The sequence below is a fragment of the Rhinopithecus bieti genome, unplaced genomic scaffold (genome assembly GCF_001698545.2).
Source record: "Rhinopithecus bieti isolate Rb0 unplaced genomic scaffold, ASM169854v2 scaffold_12086, whole genome shotgun sequence".
NCBI classification, from domain to species: Eukaryota; Metazoa; Chordata; class Mammalia; order Primates; family Cercopithecidae; genus Rhinopithecus; species Rhinopithecus bieti.
The window spans coordinates 2,886,033-2,903,031 of NW_016807466.1; the positions used below are offsets into that span (position 1 = coordinate 2,886,033).

General features: G+C 43.7%; 2 protein-coding genes across 2 annotated transcripts in view; one reads left to right on the plus strand and one right to left on the minus strand.

Annotated features, from left to right (window-relative positions):
- Positions 1–656: 656 nt before the first annotated feature.
- PSMC1 (proteasome 26S subunit, ATPase 1) lies at positions 657–15,959 on the plus strand. The gene is made up of 11 exons (XM_017882301.1): positions 657–757; positions 3,314–3,367; positions 4,253–4,349; positions 7,066–7,190; positions 7,416–7,601; positions 7,797–7,925; positions 8,812–8,908; positions 11,565–11,754; positions 12,737–12,888; positions 13,532–13,686; positions 15,605–15,959. Exons 1-11 carry the CDS (start codon positions 755–757, stop codon positions 15,737–15,739), a joined length of 1,323 nt encoding a protein of 440 aa, XP_017737790.1. The 5' UTR covers positions 657–754; the 3' UTR covers positions 15,740–15,959.
- Positions 764–16,999, minus strand: part of NRDE2 (NRDE-2, necessary for RNA interference, domain containing) — a 73,114-nt gene continuing 56,878 nt past the window's right edge. The window contains exon 15 of the mRNA XM_017882298.1: positions 764–1,176. The gene's annotated coding sequence lies outside the window, so the exon portion shown is untranslated. The remainder of the gene's footprint in view (positions 1,177–16,999) is intronic.

Genomic DNA, 16,999 nt, shown 5'->3' on the forward strand with positions numbered 1-16,999 from the left:
GGAAGAAGTGTACCTGTTGTGTGTTCATAAGGGAAATATTTTTAGTGTTTCACAACTAAAATCCCTAAATTAATCCGGAGCAGAAAAAAAAATCCATCTCTCCGGAAAGATGCAGCATTTTGAGCATTTGTTAATGGAATTTCCAGAAATAGAAGGGATTCTTGCCATTTTTCTGATGTCCTGGAGGGTGTAACAAATGATGAACTTTACCAATCAGCTTCAAGAAGAGGAATTTAAGACATCTGGTATCATCACAACTCACAGGTCATCAGGAAAAGACAGGTTTAGATGACTCATTACACACACACATACTCCCAGATGTGCACGTTAATTCCAGAAGCTGAATAATAACTGAAATATTTGTGCAAATGTATATGTCAACTTCCCAGTTCCAAATGCATTCCAATTTTTAGAACAATAAAGTTCTTATCAGTTATAAATTTTGCATAAATATTTTATATTTTCACGATTGTCCTAGCTCTTTGACAGTTGGGGTCATTGTCTTAAGTTGTTGACTAGCGCCTCATAACGGGTATTCAAAATTTCTTTCAAGTAAAATATTTATAAAGTTCACGTTATGCTTATATATTACTGCGTTGCCCTAGCTCGCCCGCACAAGCCCTTAGAGCACAACTTGGTCTGGGCAGAATTTGGTTGCTATCGGCTTCCGTAGCGTCCCTAACGACTTCCGCCTCTGGCGGGCCGCCGTGGTGGAGGAACTTCCGGCAGCGGCAGCTCAAGTGGCAAAGGCAAGATGGTGAGTGACTAAGGGTTTCTTTCCGCTGGTGGTCGCGGTGCGATGGGGTCGCCGCGGCCTGAGGCGAGAGACAGAGGCGGCTGCCCGAGGAACTGGGACTGCCCTCTTCTCCTCCTGCCGGCCTGATCTTCTCGGCGAGTGGAGGCTCCCAGAGACCGCGCTCAGGTCCACCGCGGGCCGGGGCCGACTAGCGGGCCTTACCCGGGGGTCCTGGGGCCGGGGCTCAGCGCAGAGAGGTCTTCTGCGTGGGCTTGTGGGGCGGCAGAACGGATCAGGTCCCTGGCTTTGCTGCTCCGCCGACCAGGGCTTTGCTCATCGGCGCTGGGAGTTTCGGGGGCGCCTCCTCGAGTCACCGGGAAAAATGCTTTTTGAGTCGGGCAGCCGAAGGGTGCTGGAGAAGAGGGTGGGATTCGTTCCACCTGAGGAGGGGAGAGCGGAGTCGTGGAAGGCCTTTCGGAGCTGGGGGCGTTTGAAGGAGGCCTTAAAGACACTATTATGACAGGCGGAGCTCAAACGGAAAGGGCCCGTGGTGCAGTAGTAATAATAAAAACAGCTAGCATTTATTCATCAATTCACTAAACAAGTATTTACTGAGCACTTGGTGTTTTGTTGTTGTTGTTGTTGTTGTCGTTAAACTTTTGGCTAGCTTCTGTTCCAGACACTGAGGATACAGGGGGTGAGCAGGATTGATGAAGTCCCTGCCTTCATAGTGCGTACATTCTAGAGCAGAAGGCAGACAATAATCAGAAATATGATGTCAGGGGTGGGGTGGTCATTGTTGTATGGTTATTGTATAGAAAGGGAAAACATGGAGGGGTGGCTGCTTTTTATAGAGTCAGCGAAAGTCGCTCTGAGGAGGTGAAATTTGCGCGGACCGAAATTGAGGGAGTAAGCCCTGCAGATGTCTGAGGGAAATGTGGTCCAGGCAGAAGATACAGCAAATGCAAAGAACCTGAGATGGGAATGTTTAACCTGTATCGTGAACACCAAGAAAGCCAGATCTCATAGAGGTTGTTTTGTTTTGTTTTGTTTTGAGACAGTCTTGGTCTGTCATCCAGGCTAGAGTGTAGTGGCGCGATCTCCACCTCCCGGGTTCAAGCGATTCTCCTGCCTCAGCCTCCCAAGTAGCTGCGACTACAGGCGCCCGCCACTACACCCGGCTAATTTTTGTATTTTTGTAGAGACGGCGTTTCACTATGTTGGCCAGGCTGGTTCTGAACTGACCTTGTGATCCGCCCGCCTCGGCCTCCCAAAGTGGGATTACAGGCGTGAGCCACCGCACCCGGCCTCATAGAGGTCTTTTACGGATTTCTGTATAGTATTCTAAGCATGTGCCAAGTACTTTTCCAGCATTTTCTCATTTATTACAACAGTTTCCTCGAGGTAATTTATTTTGATAAGGAAGAAATGGAAACACAGTAAGTGGCTGTACTGGAACACAAACCCCATCGGTTTTTTGTAGAACAGTAGAGAAACACCTAGGTTTTGGCATTCAGCAAACCTGAGTGTGATTTCTGGCTCCATCTCTGACAGGCTTTGTGACAACAGGCAAGTCATTTGAGCTCTCTGGGACTTAGTTTTCTTATCTGCAAATGGGGGGGGGGGGGGGGGGGAATGAAAGAACCAATATGATAGTGTTTGTAAGAAGTGGGATAATACTTGGAGAATGTTTAGGACACTGCTTGGCATATAGCAGGGGTTCAGTAATTGGTGAACTTGTTATTTGAGACTGAGAAACATGTAAAATGCCCAAGAGGTGAAGAAGTGTTGGTGTATTCATTTAGAAGTGCCTGCGTGGGGCTGATGTGAGGGAGCTGAGTGGACCCTTCTAATCAGGAAGTTCACTCATCTTCATATTTAAAATGCCACCATTTCTGAGACATTGTTCAGTGTTAAGCATTGTCCTATAACTGAAGGGCCTTTTAAAATCCAGAATCCCAATGAGTTTATTAATACACTAAGTTCTTAACACCTTAAAGTGATAGAGCTTTTCAGATTGAGAAGAAAGACCTGCCCGGAAACCCCCTGACTTTAGGGGTAGGAATTAGATAAGGTGCTATTGGAAGGAAAGTCTTCTGGATCTTGGTGTGATCTAAGTAAGGGGTAAATGATTGGTAAACATTTTTCAAGCATGTAAAATGACTTAGCTTTCATAGCCTAATTTTATGGAATATATTCTTGATAGCTTCAGTCTGGTAGTTTCCTATCAAAAGCTGTGAAGCTCCATATTTTCCCCTCAAGAGGGGGTGATCTTAAGACTCTCAGCCTCTTTGGTTGTATCTACTTCTCAATAGAGTTGTTCTTGATTCTAAGATGCAATCAATTGCGACGTGTACCAGTAATCTATCAAATATCTTTTCAGGGAAAAAGAAATTCTGCCACACTAAATGCACACATTGACTGCAAGTATTACATCTTGTGTTCAAAAATGTTGAAATGAGGGAGAAATGTTACAGACTCACAGGACACGTTACAGACTCACAGGACAGTATGAAGGCGTTCTTTTCAAGTGATCATATTCTGAATTTACATCTGTGTCTGATTTTTCTCCTGCAGGGTCAAAGTCAGAGTGGTGGTCATGGTCCTGGAGGTGGCAAGAAGGATGATAAGGTAAATATGCCAGATTTGTCCTGTGATACGAGCAAATTGTAGAAAATGTGGTCTCGGCTGAGAAGTTCTATGGGGATTCATGAGTTTTAAAAAGTAGAGTGATCCAGTAGTTTTTAAACTAGCCTGTCCTACAGATAGAATAAGTATGCTTTTCATGCTTTAGAAAAGGTTATTGACCTAACCATCAAATAGGTATTTAAGTGTGTAAAAGCAATGACCTTACAGAAGTATTGAAGTAAATTGCCTATAATTTTGGTGTCTAATATCCTGAGGTATGAAGATTGCCTCAAGTTACCTAAACTTTTGGCATATAAGTTGATTCTTACCCCTCTATACCTTATTGGAATAATATGACTCATTGTCACTTACGTGTATGGTTAAAAGATTACATTTATTTTCATTTATTATTATTATTTGAGATGGAATCTTGCTCTGTCGCCCAGGCTGGAGTGCAATGGCGCGATCTTGGCTCACTGCAACCTCTGCCTCCCAGGTTCCAGCAATTCTCCTGTCTCAGCCTCCCGAGTAGCTGGGATGACAGGTGCCCACCACCACACCCGGCTCATTTTTGTATTTTTAGTAGAGATGGGGTTTCGCCACGTTGGCCAAGCTGGTCTTAAACTCCTGACCTCAAGTGATCTGCCTGCCTCAGCCTCCCAAATTTTTGGGATTACAGACGTGAGCCACTGCACCCAGCTTACATTTACTCATCATATTTACTTATTAAAATTGCAGGAATGTGAAACAAGTCAGGTTTTTAATAACATCCTAAAAGATAAGGAAAGTTGTACCACCTGAAAATAGATGATGGTGGTACAGAAATAAATTTGTGTTTTAATATGACTTTCATGGGACTTTTTTTTCCTGCTGTTCTAACAACTCAAGGACAAGAAGAAGAAATATGAACCTCCTGTACCAACTAGAGTGGGGAAAAAGAAGAAGAAAACGAAGGGACCAGACGCTGCCAGCAAACTGCCACTGGGTAATGACATGGCTCCTCCTTGCCATCTTTCCAGTTCTTAGGAGAAACCATCTCTGTGCATGCAGCTTAGAGTCTGAAAGGGGAAACAGGAAGTAAAGGGCAATTGAAGCTCTAGCTTTGTGATTCAATTTCACCTAACTCTTGAGTGTGACGTTCCTCTAGGTTGGCATACAAGTTATCTTTTGTTTTAAAATACAGTATTATATGATTGTGTCTCACTTTAAGAAATGTCACCGTTTTTCTTTAAAGGCTCCTTTAGTGGATTAAAAGTATAGTGTTAACTTGGGAGGCTAAGGCAGGAGGAGAATCACTTGAACCTAGGAGGTGGATTGCAGTGAGCCAAGATTATGCACTGTACTCTAGCCTGGATGACAGAGCAAGACTCCATCTCAAAATAAATAAATAAATAAAAGTATAGTTTTAAATTACAAAACGCAGGTTGAACTTTACTAACTCAGAATCATGTATATTTGAAATGAAATGCCACTGTGTTGAAATTCAGATCATGCAATACCTGAAGTTACAATAAAATTTTTCAATGGCTTCCTGCCGAACATAGAATACAATTCATACCAAGCAATCTGACCCAGCCCACCTCTCCGATCTCAGCCCTGCCACCCCCCTTGCTCATTGGACACACTTCCTGCCTTACTTTTTTTGACTTTTGTACATATCAGGGCCTTTGCCCTCACTCGTCCTCTGCCTAAAATCTTCTTCTTCCCCCAGTTCTTGTCATGGCTACTTGCTTCTCATGATCTCTCAGGCTTCAGCTCAAATACCTCCCCAAACCCTCATCTAAATATGCTCCTCCCTGCTTAGAAGAAAAAACTAAGAAGAAATACTTAAACTACTTTAAAAAACATTGTTCAGTTAATTGAAGGAAATCAGTAAAACCAGCCATTAGTCTCCCATAACGAATTGGTATGGTGTTGGTACAGAAAAAGACAGGCTACCAGAACAGAGTAGGAAGTCCAAAAACAGTCATGTTACATGGATATTTAATACACACTGAAGGTGCCACTTCAGGTCTGTGGGGAATAGGATAAGGCATTTCCATCAGAGAAATGCAAATCAAAACCACAATGAGATACCATCTCACACCAGTTAGAATGGCGATGTGGAGAAAGAAATGGGAACACTTTTACAGGTTGGTGGGACTGTAAACTAGTTCAACCATTGTGGAAGACAGTGTGGCGATTCCTCAAGGATCTAGAACTAGAAATATCATTTGACCCAGCCATCCCATTACTGGGTATATACCCAAAGAATTATAAATCATGCTGCTATAAAGACACATGCACACATATGTTTATTGTGTCACTATTCACAATAGCAAAGACTTGGAACCAACCCAAATGTCCATTAATGATAGACTAGATTAAGAAAATGTGGCACATATACACCATGGAATACTATGTAGCCATAAAAAAGGATGAGTTCACATCCTTTATAGGGACATGGATGAAGATGGAAACCGTCATTCTAAGCAAACTATCGCAAGGACAGAAAACCAAACACCGCATGTTCTCATACTCATAGGTGGAATTGAACAATGAGAACTCACTTGGACACAGTGGTGGGGGCAACATCACACACCGGGGCCTGTTGTAGGGTGGGGGGAGGGGGAGGGATAGCATTAGGAGATTACCTAATGTAAATGACGAGTTAATGGGTGCAGCACACCAACATGGCACATGTATACATATGCAACAAATCTGCATGTTGTGCACATGTATCCTAGAACTTAAAGTATAATAAAAAAAATTTTTTTAAGTATATATAAAAGGCATTTCAAAATTTTTTGTCCAAAGGAAATGAAATTAGATTCTTGACTCTTGCCAAATGGAATACAGGTATATGTGTGAAAATAAATAAATGAAAATTAACCTTAGGGAAGAAGAAAGTTTTTGAAGTAAATGGGAAAACCCAGAAACCATAAAAGAAAAGGTTGACATATTTGTCTATAAAAATGATACAATTCCCAGCACTTTGAGAGGCCAAGGCTAACACGTTGAAACCCCATCTCTACTAAAAATCCAAAAAGTTAGCCGGGTGTGGTGGCGGGCGCCTGTAATTCCAACTACTCAGGAGGCTGAAGCAGGAGAATCACTTGAACCCAGGAGGCAGAGGTTGCAATGAGCCGAGATGGCACCACTGCACTCCAGCCTGGGTGACAGAGCAAGACTCTGTCTCAGAAAAAAAAAAAAAAAAAAGACACAATTCCTTTGTGGCTTGAGACTTCAAAGCCAAAAGAAACAATACTACATGGAAAACATATTTGCCATATATGTGATAAACGGGGTTAATATCCCTGATATTTCAAAATTCTACAAATAGATGAGTATGTATACAGCCAGCATGCAGCAGTGTATATACTGGACTGAGAAACCTATGTAACTTTTTATTAGTACCTATGGGAAAAAATGAACCAGACCCAGGTATCTGATGGGTCAGTAGCTTTTTTCTTCTTTATACAGACTATTCAGCCAGGGTATGTCATTTGGGGCTATTTGGTCATAAACCCCATCCCCATTTTGAAAGTCTTGATTATATAACAGCCAAACTCCCTTTTCCATTTTGGCACCTGCTTACTTAGAGTTACTAAACTGAATTTTCTGAAGCTATCTTCAACAAAATGAGCTTATTTTAAAATCTTAATTCCTTACTTGCAAACTTCAGGGTCCACGTATAATGAAACTTGATATTTTAATTTCAGTGACACCTCACACTCAGTGCCGGTTAAAATTACTGAAGTTAGAGAGAATTAAAGACTATCTTCTCATGGAGGAAGAATTCATTAGAAATCAGGAACAAATGAAACCATTAGAAGAAAAGCAAGAGGTGAGTTGAAAAGTTACTTCATTTTCTTTTTTACAAATTGAATTCTATTTAGAACCTAAAATTGTCAACAAATAAATGAAATTCAAGTAGTTGAACCTGTCCAGGCTTTCATGAAGTATTATTAGTTGCCTTTTACTAAGCATCAGCTGCTTTGCAAATCTAGCGAACTATCAGGATCATCTACTTTTAGGTCTAGTCTGTTTTCCTTGGCATTTTCATATATAGGAGGAAAGATCAAAAGTGGATGATCTGAGGGGGACCCCGATGTCAGTAGGAACCTTGGAAGAGATCATTGATGACAATCATGCCATCGTGTCTACATCTGTGGGCTCAGAACACTACGTCAGCATTCTTTCATTTGTAGACAAGGATCTGCTGGAACCTGGCTGCTCGGTCCTGCTCAATCACAAGGTGAGGTGATAATCTTTTTCAAAAGCCCATGGAAGTGCTTTCTCTTTTCACTGAGATCCATCTTCCTGTCCCATGGAAGTAGATCACCAAAGCACTCCTGAGGCAGGAGACGGATGTCGTGATTGGCATTGCTTTGCTGTAAACAGATCCAGCGAACCTCACGTTCCTGTGTTAAACCTTGATGTTTCCTGTTAGGTGCATGCTGTGATAGGGGTGCTGATGGATGACACGGATCCCCTGGTCACAGTGATGAAGGTGGAAAAGGCCCCCCAGGAGACCTATGCGGATATTGGGGGGTTGGACAACCAAATTCAGGAAATTAAGGTATGATTGGTAACCATCTCTGGGTTTTTTTGAGTTTTGGTTTCTGCTGTCCCATTTAGGATACTTTGGAATTGTTTGATATGTTTGCTTGTTTATTAATCAAACCAGTAGCTGAGACAGAGCTTGCCAGTTGTGGTATTTTTGTATTTGTTAATACTGAGTTAGGTGATAGAAATAACAATCAGTTGTGTGATGGTTCCTGCAGCAGCTGCAGCTTCATTCTTTTTATATGTAATGTTGACTGCATTGTCTGTGTGAATATGTAATGTTTCTGACTGTGTTGACTTCCGTTGTGTTTATCTGGAAGCCTCCAGTGCTTTGTGGAGCTAGCATGTGTACTTGCACACATTTAGACAGTGGTGGGGTTGGAGCATAATCCCAGTGCCTTCAGTGGCCCTGGGGGCTGCAGGGGATGTGGTCATTGAGAATGGCTGTGGGCTGTCTGCATGTTCTTTCATAGCGAAGTCCTTCCGAGCCATCACAGATCTCTGCCAAGGACCTCTGAGGCAGCTGAGAAATAGCCATAATGTCCCTAGATGGGAACAGCCATCAGGAAGTCTTTCCCGGTCCTATCTGTAGTTTAATTGAAAAGGGTGAACTTTAGCTTTCTTAAGTCTCTCTTGCTCAAGAAGAGCTCCAGGCTGACTTCTACTAGAAAGTAAAAGGGGAATTGGGTGCGACAGGGAGATGGAACGGGTGCAGGGAACTCAAGTAGAACAGGTGTCTTCAGTATGTCTTTGCCGCTGATAGAAATCAAGCACATTGTCTCTAAGAAGAGGAATTGAGATTTTACTTATTTTGTTGAAAGCAAGATATTCTTATGTTGCCAATTAGTAAATATGCTAATAATTTCAGTAAAGCCTTTCATTTTTACTACTTTTCATAGGAATCTGTGGAGCTTCCTCTCACCCATCCTGAATATTATGAAGAGATGGGTATAAAGCCTCCTAAGGGGGTCATTCTCTATGGTCCACCTGGCACAGGTATGCTCTGTTTTTGACACTTTCCAGGCACCCAGCTGGTCTCTTGAGCAGCAGCATTGGCTAGTTATAATTACTGAACTAGTAAGTGAGGACACCACAATTCCTTAGTGTAAAACAGGGCTGCTCAACCTTGTCTACATGTTAGAATCACCTTGAGAGCTTTAAAAATACTGACGCAAAAAAAAAAAAAGAGAAAAAAAGCCTGAGCTACTTGGCGAAACCCCGTCTCTATAAAAAATTAGCCGGGTGTGGTGGTGCATGCCTGTAGTCCCAGCTACCCAAGAGGCTGAGGTAGGGGGATCACTTGAGCCCTGGAGGTCGAGGCTACAGTGAGCTATGATCACACCACTGCATTCCAGCCTGGGCAACAGAGTGAAAACCTGTCTCAAAAAAAAAAAAATGAAAAAAAAAATGATGCCTGGCCCCATCCCCAAAGATTTTGATCTATTCATCTGGAGTATGGCCAAGTCTGGGAGCCATAGTGGAGAAGTGCTACTTTAAAAGCTCTATTCTGAGCACAGTGGCTCATGCCAGTAATCCCAGCACTTTGGGAGGTCAAGGTGGGTGGATGACTTGAGGCCAGGAGTTCAAGACCAGCCTGGCCAATGTGGTGAAACCCCATCTCTACTAAAAATACAAAAACTGGCTGGGTGTGGTAGTGCACATCTGTAGTCCAGCTACTCGGGAGGCTGAGGCAGGAAAACTGCTTGAACCTGGGATACAGAGGCTGCAGTGAGCTGAGATCATGCCACTGCATTCCAGCCTGGGTGACAGAGCGAGACTGTCTCCTAAAAAAAAAGCTCTATTCTGTAGTATCAGATTCATTTAAGCACAGTCATTTGAGAGAATTGAGTGTTCCTAAGAGGATCCATGCTGAGGGATGTCCACAATGGAGAGACTGGGAGACGCCTGTACCCAGAGGCCGAGAGCTAGAAGAGATCACTCTCCTACAGCCCCTCAACTTACAGCTTAGGAAATTATGTTTCAGAGTGGCCGGTGACTAACCCAAGGCCCCTCTGGGAGTTGAGCTAGTAACAGGGCTGGAGCTGGAACATAGGCCTCCTGACCCACAGCTGCAGGCCCCCTGTGGGGCTCTAGTACTAAAGGGGCTGCGGTACAGGGCTGGGAGGCAGGACTGGACAGGCAAGTCTGTCAGAGGAGCAGGCAGCTTGTTCAGTGAGCCCTCTGACCACAGAAGCAGCCCAGTGGCTAGACTTGGCTGCTTCTGCACTATAAGATCCTATCCACTGGAAAGGTCCTCTTTATTTTCTGTTCACCTTCCCTCACTGATGCTTTCAGGGAGCAGTTCAGCCTTTGCATCTGCTACTCTGCCGAACATCATTGCCACATGTTGCAAAGCTGAGCTTTGTGTCTGCCATCCCATTTCTGGGAAGTCTTCCCTGTCACATACCAGCTAGCCGCCTCCACACTCCTCCTGTGCCGGCCTGAGGCTGCCAGTTCTGCCCCTAACTGCCTCTGTATCCTGAGGCACCCACCCAGCTCTTGCCAGGTCCTCACAGACCACCAAAGGGTCCTAGGTCTTCCAATTCAAAAATTCTCAAGTTGGGCACTCTTTGCTGACTCGTTTTTCTTTTCTTTCTTTCTTTTTTTTTTTGAGGCGGAGTTTCACTCTTGTTGCCCAGGCTGGAGTGCAATGGCATGATCTTGGCTCACCGCAACCTCCGCCTCCCGGGTTCAAGCGATTCTTCTGCCTCAGCCTCCCGAGTAGCTAGGATTACAAGCATGTGCCGGTTAATATTGTAATTTTTTTAGTAGAGACAGGGTTTCTCCATGTTGATCAGGCTGGTCTTGAACTCCCGGCCTCAGGTGATCCTCCCGCCTCAGCCTCCCAAAGTGCCGGGATTACAGGCGTGAGCCACCGCGCCCGGCCGGCTGACTCTTGTTTTTAACCTGAAAGTGAAATATCAGCAAGTAGAGCAGTATTGGAAATGATGTTTGAGCTCTTCCCTGAGATCAGTGGGAGGAACTGCCTCTCCCTTGGAAGGGCATGTCACAGCAGCTCTCATTGTGGGCTTCATCGAGAGCTGGTCGTGTCTCAGCTTTCTGAGCTGGCAGCAAGCCCACCCAGTAGCTACTCTTTTGGAGCAGCGGGCACTGCATGCCTGGAGCTCAGGAACACTGTGTGTGTCTCCTTAGGGCCAAAGCTAGGATTCCCAGACCTTTTTTCCCAGCACTGATCGTTTCCTAGGACTATAGTTTGGCTCTCCAGCCCTGGGTTGGGTGGGTCAGGTTAATGTATGCAACTTTGAAGGGGCCCAAGAAAGGCTCAACCAGAGAAAAAAATGCGATTTATTTCATTAATAGTACAAAGCAATTCTTCATACGGGTAATTATAGTTCACAGTTCTTCAGGGGAAACTGGGTCAAGGTTGGAAAATAACCAAGTAAAAAGTATTTTCTGATGTTATCATAAGTTTAGGAAAATAGCTAAGGATAATCCAAACATGTGAGTAGATTTTTCTAAATGTCCTCTTGTCTACTCAGGACAACGGAATGTGGCAACACCTGAATTGGTGACATGCCTTAGCATGGGGGCCCACCTGTTTTTTGTGTCCATTTAAGGTGGTAATGATACGAGTTTTTAAGTTAAAACAGCACTTGAGGTGTCTCTTTAAATCTTTTTTCATCTAAAATAGGTAAAACCTTGTTAGCCAAAGCTGTAGCAAACCAAACCTCAGCCACTTTCTTGAGAGTGGTTGGCTCTGAACTCATTCAGAAGTACCTAGGTGATGGGCCCAAACTCGTACGGGAATTGTTTCGAGTTGCTGAAGAACATGCACCGTCCATCGTGTTTATTGATGAAATTGACGCCATTGGGACAAAAAGGTAGACTTTCTCATGCTTATTTTGCCTTGTTTAGAGGGAACACCGCATAGTTCTTCTCTTGAGAATGAACGATCTCGGGGGACTCTCTCTGTGGCCACAGTTCTTGCCGTGCGTGGTCTTCCATGGATGCTTTAGGCTCTGCTCTCCCAGGAGCCAGGTCACAACTGCCCAGGAGCTGTGAACACCTGGAGATCGGTCAGTTGTGAATAACCATGTCTTGAGTACACACCCTGAGCCAGGACCATCTGGACTCTAGGGACACAGCTGTGAGCACAACAGGCTCTGCCCTGGAGGAGCTCACAGTCAGGTTGTAGGGATCAGACACCAAAAGTGGAAACAAAATAAATGATAGTTTCAGGCACAGAAACTGCTGTGAAAAAATATGATCTGTAACTTAGCTGATGGGGAGTGTCTTAGTCCATTTGTGCTGCTGTAACAAAATGCCTTGGGACTGGTATTTTGTATAAAGAATAGAAAATGTATTTCCCACAGTTCTGGAGGCTGAGAAGCCCAAGATCAAGGCACTGGCATTGATGTCTAGTGAGGGCTGCTCTGCTTCTGAGATGGCACTTGTTCTGCAAAGGGGACAAATGTTCAGGAGACAAACGGAAGAGCAAAAAGCGCCTATGCTAGTTCCCTGCAGCATTTTTATAAGGAATACATGCTGTACAAGGCCTTTTTTTTTATAAGGAACTCATGCAGTATAAGGCTCTGCCTCATGCCTTTAGCCCTCTCCAAAAGGCCTCATCTCTTAACCACCCAGTAGGGATTAAGTTTCAACACATAAATTTGGGGAAATACATTCAGACCATGGCAAGGAGTGCTGAATTTGTTTTTTTCTGAGCGTAACTGAGGGAGTGCCATGTGAGTTAAACAGGAATGTTTGTTAAGGTGTTTTGTCAAAGTGAGGTCTTTGCTGTAATTCCTCTTGAGCAGGCAATCAGTTGGGTCTTCATTCCTTCCCTTTTTTTTTTTCCCAAAGATATGACTCCAATTCTGGTGGGGAGAGAGAAATTCAGCGAACAATGTTGGAACTGCTGAACCAGTTGGATGGATTTGATTCTAGGGGAGATGTGAAAGTTATCATGGCCACAAACCGAATAGAAACTCTGGATCCAGCACTTATCAGGCCAGGTCAAATCTGCTTTTGTTTCACCATGGAGATTAATGTGTTTATATATTTAAGTGTGCTTTGGGAGGCCTATCAAATGATACATAAAAAAGCAAAAACTGCAGTGAAACTTAGGATAATTTACCAAAAATAGGTCCCCTTGAGGCAAGAGTTAAAATAGAACATGATACAGTCTGTGCACCTCGGCCCTTTGAATTCCAGTCTTATGTCTTGATCTTTTCTTTTCCATAATATTCCCTTTTTTGCCTCAAGAACTGACTGCTTTTTCTGGAAGAAATAATTCATGTGATGGTAGGATTTTTTGTTTTTACATTCAGGTAGCATCAGAAGAAACAGTGATTTGTTTGCTGTCTTTTGTAATGTTTCTAACACGACAGGTCTGTCCAATTTCACTCAGGAATTGCTCCTTTCATTTATTTCTGAAGGTACCAAAGTAGACAGAGTTTCTTTTAAATGAAGAGAATTCCAATGTAGAAATTTACAAACGACAAAAATGTATGGTTACTTTTTAAGATTTGGACATCCTTCCCACAGAGTACTGTCTGACTGAAACTTCGTATGTAAGGAGATGGGGTGAGGCCTCTGAGCCATGGGCGAGCCTGGGTTTTGATGGTGGTGTGACTTAAAAACTTTTCGTACCTGCAGGCCGCATTGACAGGAAGATTGAGTTCCCCCTGCCTGATGAAAAGACGAAGAAGCGCATCTTTCAGATTCACACAAGCAGGATGACGCTGGCTGATGATGTAACCCTGGACGACTTGATCATGGCTAAAGATGACCTCTCTGGTGCTGACATCAAGGTGAGAGCCCAGCCGTGTCAGCTCATTTCTGGGAATGTGGCCGTCAATCAGGAAAAAGTCTGTATGTGCTTTTGGGATGCTGGCTGGCCTGGACAGATGGGTGTCTGTATTTTAATCATCATATTGGTTTATGATTACATCCAAATAGTATATGTGCTTGTTATTTGAAGTCATTTTTAATGCATCATTTTATGCAGTGAATTGCCCTAAGGCTGTAGCCACAAGGCTGAGTTGCTGGTACTAAGCTGCCTCAGACCCAGGTGACTTTCTCAAGGTGTGTCAAATGTAGCTGCTCAGTCCCACGTCAAGGGAAGGGTATGTCCTGGGAGAACTCTCCCCAGAGCTGCAGAGTGGGGACCAAGCACCCACTGCATTCATGTCCCAATCTGTGTTCTGGAAGGTTCTACCAGATTACACCTCTTGGTTTTATGACAAATGTACATGAGTTAGGACATTTCCTCCCAGCTGATCAGAATTTACAGCAAGGCCTGGCAGTGTTGAATATGGGTTCAACTTGCTTTCCCTGGGAAGAGCTGGGTTTTCGTCAGTCATAAGTGCCATGGTTAGGCAGGGACAGCACAAGCAGTGCCTTTCCAGGTCAGCACCTGCCCTGAGCCCACGGATCATTGGCAGTTAGTCATAGAGAACTAGGTGTCTCTGTTGGTGAGTAAAATCTATCTTCTTTTTAAAAAATTGAAAGATCTTAACATTTTATTTTAAGATAAAACTTACTTTGACAATTTTCAAGCCTTCAAAAGAGTTGCAACAATAGCACAGTGATTTACCAAGAGTTAACATTTTACCCATTTGCCTCTTCTCTTTCTATACACAAAACTTTCACCCGAACCATTTGAGGTAAATGACCTGATGGCCATCACCAAACAAACTTCTGTGCCAGGATTGTGTTTTTTGCCGCATCATGTTTTTGCCACAGTAATTACTGGCCAAAAGAAAAACAGTAACAATAACCCATGTAACATGTTCATTTGCTGTCCCTCTCTATCTGTTTCCTTCATTTCTCTTTCCTTTCTAAACAGATCAGGCCTAAAACAATAACAGTAACCCATGTAACATGGGTTATTGTTTTCTTTTACTTTGGGCAAGTAATTACTGAGAAATTAAATAGATTGGAATAAATGCTATACTCTATAGTATTATTCCATAGTATAGATACTGCCACTTAGACTATCTAACCAGAACACATGTTCTCTTATGACTATAGGTAAATGAAATAGACATATACTGTCAATTGCCTCTAAGTTTCAGGGCATAATTTCGTTTGTTTCCTAGGAATATTATTCTCTTTAAGGAAAGTGGTGGTGTAAGAATTTACTGACTTGCCAAGCCACATAGCTTGTTAGAACCGGAGGCAAAACTAGAACCCACAGCCCCGACCCTTGGGCCAGTCTTCTTAGTTACAGTAACTTCCAGTTTAAGCCACTTCACATCCTTTCAGAAAATAGGATGCTTAAAACATTTTTTAAAAAATCAAAATCTTTCCCAAATAAGCAATTTGTGTTTAGTCTAGGTGTCTCATGCTTTATTTCAGAATAGATTTTTTTTTTTTCGAGGTGGAGTTTCGCTCGTTGCCCAGGCTAGAGTACAGTGGCATGATCTTGGCTCACTGCAACCTCCGCCTCCCTGGTTCAAGCAATTCTCCTGCCTCAGCCTCCCGAGTAGCTGGGATTATAGGTGCCTGCCACCTTCCCTGGCTAATGTTTTCTATTTTTAGTAGAAACGGGGTTTCACCATGTTGGCCAGGCTGGTCTTGAACTCCTGACCTCAGGCGATCTGCCTGCCTTGGTGCTGAGATTACAGATGTGAGCCACCGCGCCCAGCTTCAGAATAGCTTTTTCGGAATTCCTTGTTAGAATAAAAATAAATATTTCACTTTTGAACACACTGTTCTTTCTTACAGGCAATCTGTACAGAAGCTGGTCTGATGGCCTTAAGAGAACGTAGAATGAAAGTAACAAATGAAGACTTCAAAAAATCTAAAGAAAATGTTCTTTATAAGAAACAGGAAGGCACCCCTGAGGGGCTGTATCTCTAGTGAACCACGGCTGCCATCAGGAAAATGGTTGGGAAATTTCTCAATCCCTGAAAGGGATGAGGTTGGGGGAGTTGCTCAGAAGAATCCCTGTTCCCATTGATTTTTATTAGCAAAGCATCCTGTGTCTTTTGGAGTACTATGTGTAAGTGCCCATTGGGTGGTCTGTCTGTTGGTCACTGCAGCAGTCTGCTTCCCAATAAAGCGTGCTCTTTCACATACACTTCCTGTTTCTGCAGTCTCCACACACACCTACCGCTCAGCAGCAGGCTGTGGGTGGACCCAGCTGCAGGGAAGCCTCTGGACAGGAACTCAGGCTGCAGTCACAAGGAGTGTGGACCTCACTATGCGTTCCCCGCGTCACACCCCCAGAGCTGGCGTTCAACAGTAATTACGGCGGGAAATGGTCACTACCACAGAGCCAGGGATATTCGTTGTTTAATAAAGGCTGAGTTAATGTGGCTGTTGCTTCTAAAGGAAGTACAGTGTTCCTTTTTTGGAAGTTTTGTGGACCATGTGTGTTTCAGCACTCTGAGGGCAGAAAATAACTACTGGTGTTCCCAAGAGACTGAGGATTCCTAGAGAGATCTTGAAAGCCCTTGTTCTTGGGCTTAGAAACCTCATCCCTTTCAAGGTGTTCAGAACATGTCAGAACTTCCCCTTCCCTTTCTCCATCTATTTCCTTCATTTCTCTTTCTGAACAAATCAGGCCTAAAGCTATTAAGTGGGGCAGATCAAGGTAAGCGTTCCCTCGACAGGTGGCCTGGTGTGGGTTGTAGGCGCCCATGTTGAATGAGGAGGGTGTATTCGTTTTTTGTAAACAGCACAATTTGGCCAGGCACGGTGGCTCATGCCTGTAATCCCAGCACTTTGGGAAGCTGAGGCAGGCGTATCACAAGGTCAGTAGTTCGAGACCAGCCTGGCCAACATGGTGAAACCCCATCTTTACTAAAAATACAAAAATTAGCCATGCGTGGTGACGGGTGCCTGTAGTCCAGCTACTCAGGAAGCTGAGGCAGGAGAATCGCTTGAACCCAGGAGGCAGAGGTTGCAGTGAGCCAAGATCACATCGCTGCACTCCAGCCTGGGTGACAGAGCGAGACTCCGTCTCAAACTAAAATTAAATTTAAAAAAATAAAAGTGAAAACCACAATTTAATGTCAGTTCTGTTGGTCAGAAGTCCAACATGGTGTCTCCAGGCTAAAGTCATGCTGTTGGCAGGACCGTTCTCTCTGGCGTCTCTAAGGGAGAATCCATTTCCTT

Excerpts from the sequence above, each read along its gene's own strand:
- PSMC1 (XM_017882301.1), top strand. Across the intron at positions 7,602-7,796 it reads CGGTCCTGCTCAATCACAAG|GTGCATGCTGTGATAGGGGT; the intron begins GTGAGGTGATAA and ends GTTTCCTGTTAG. Across the intron at positions 12,889-13,531 it reads TCCAGCACTTATCAGGCCAG|GCCGCATTGACAGGAAGATT; the intron begins GTCAAATCTGCT and ends TCGTACCTGCAG.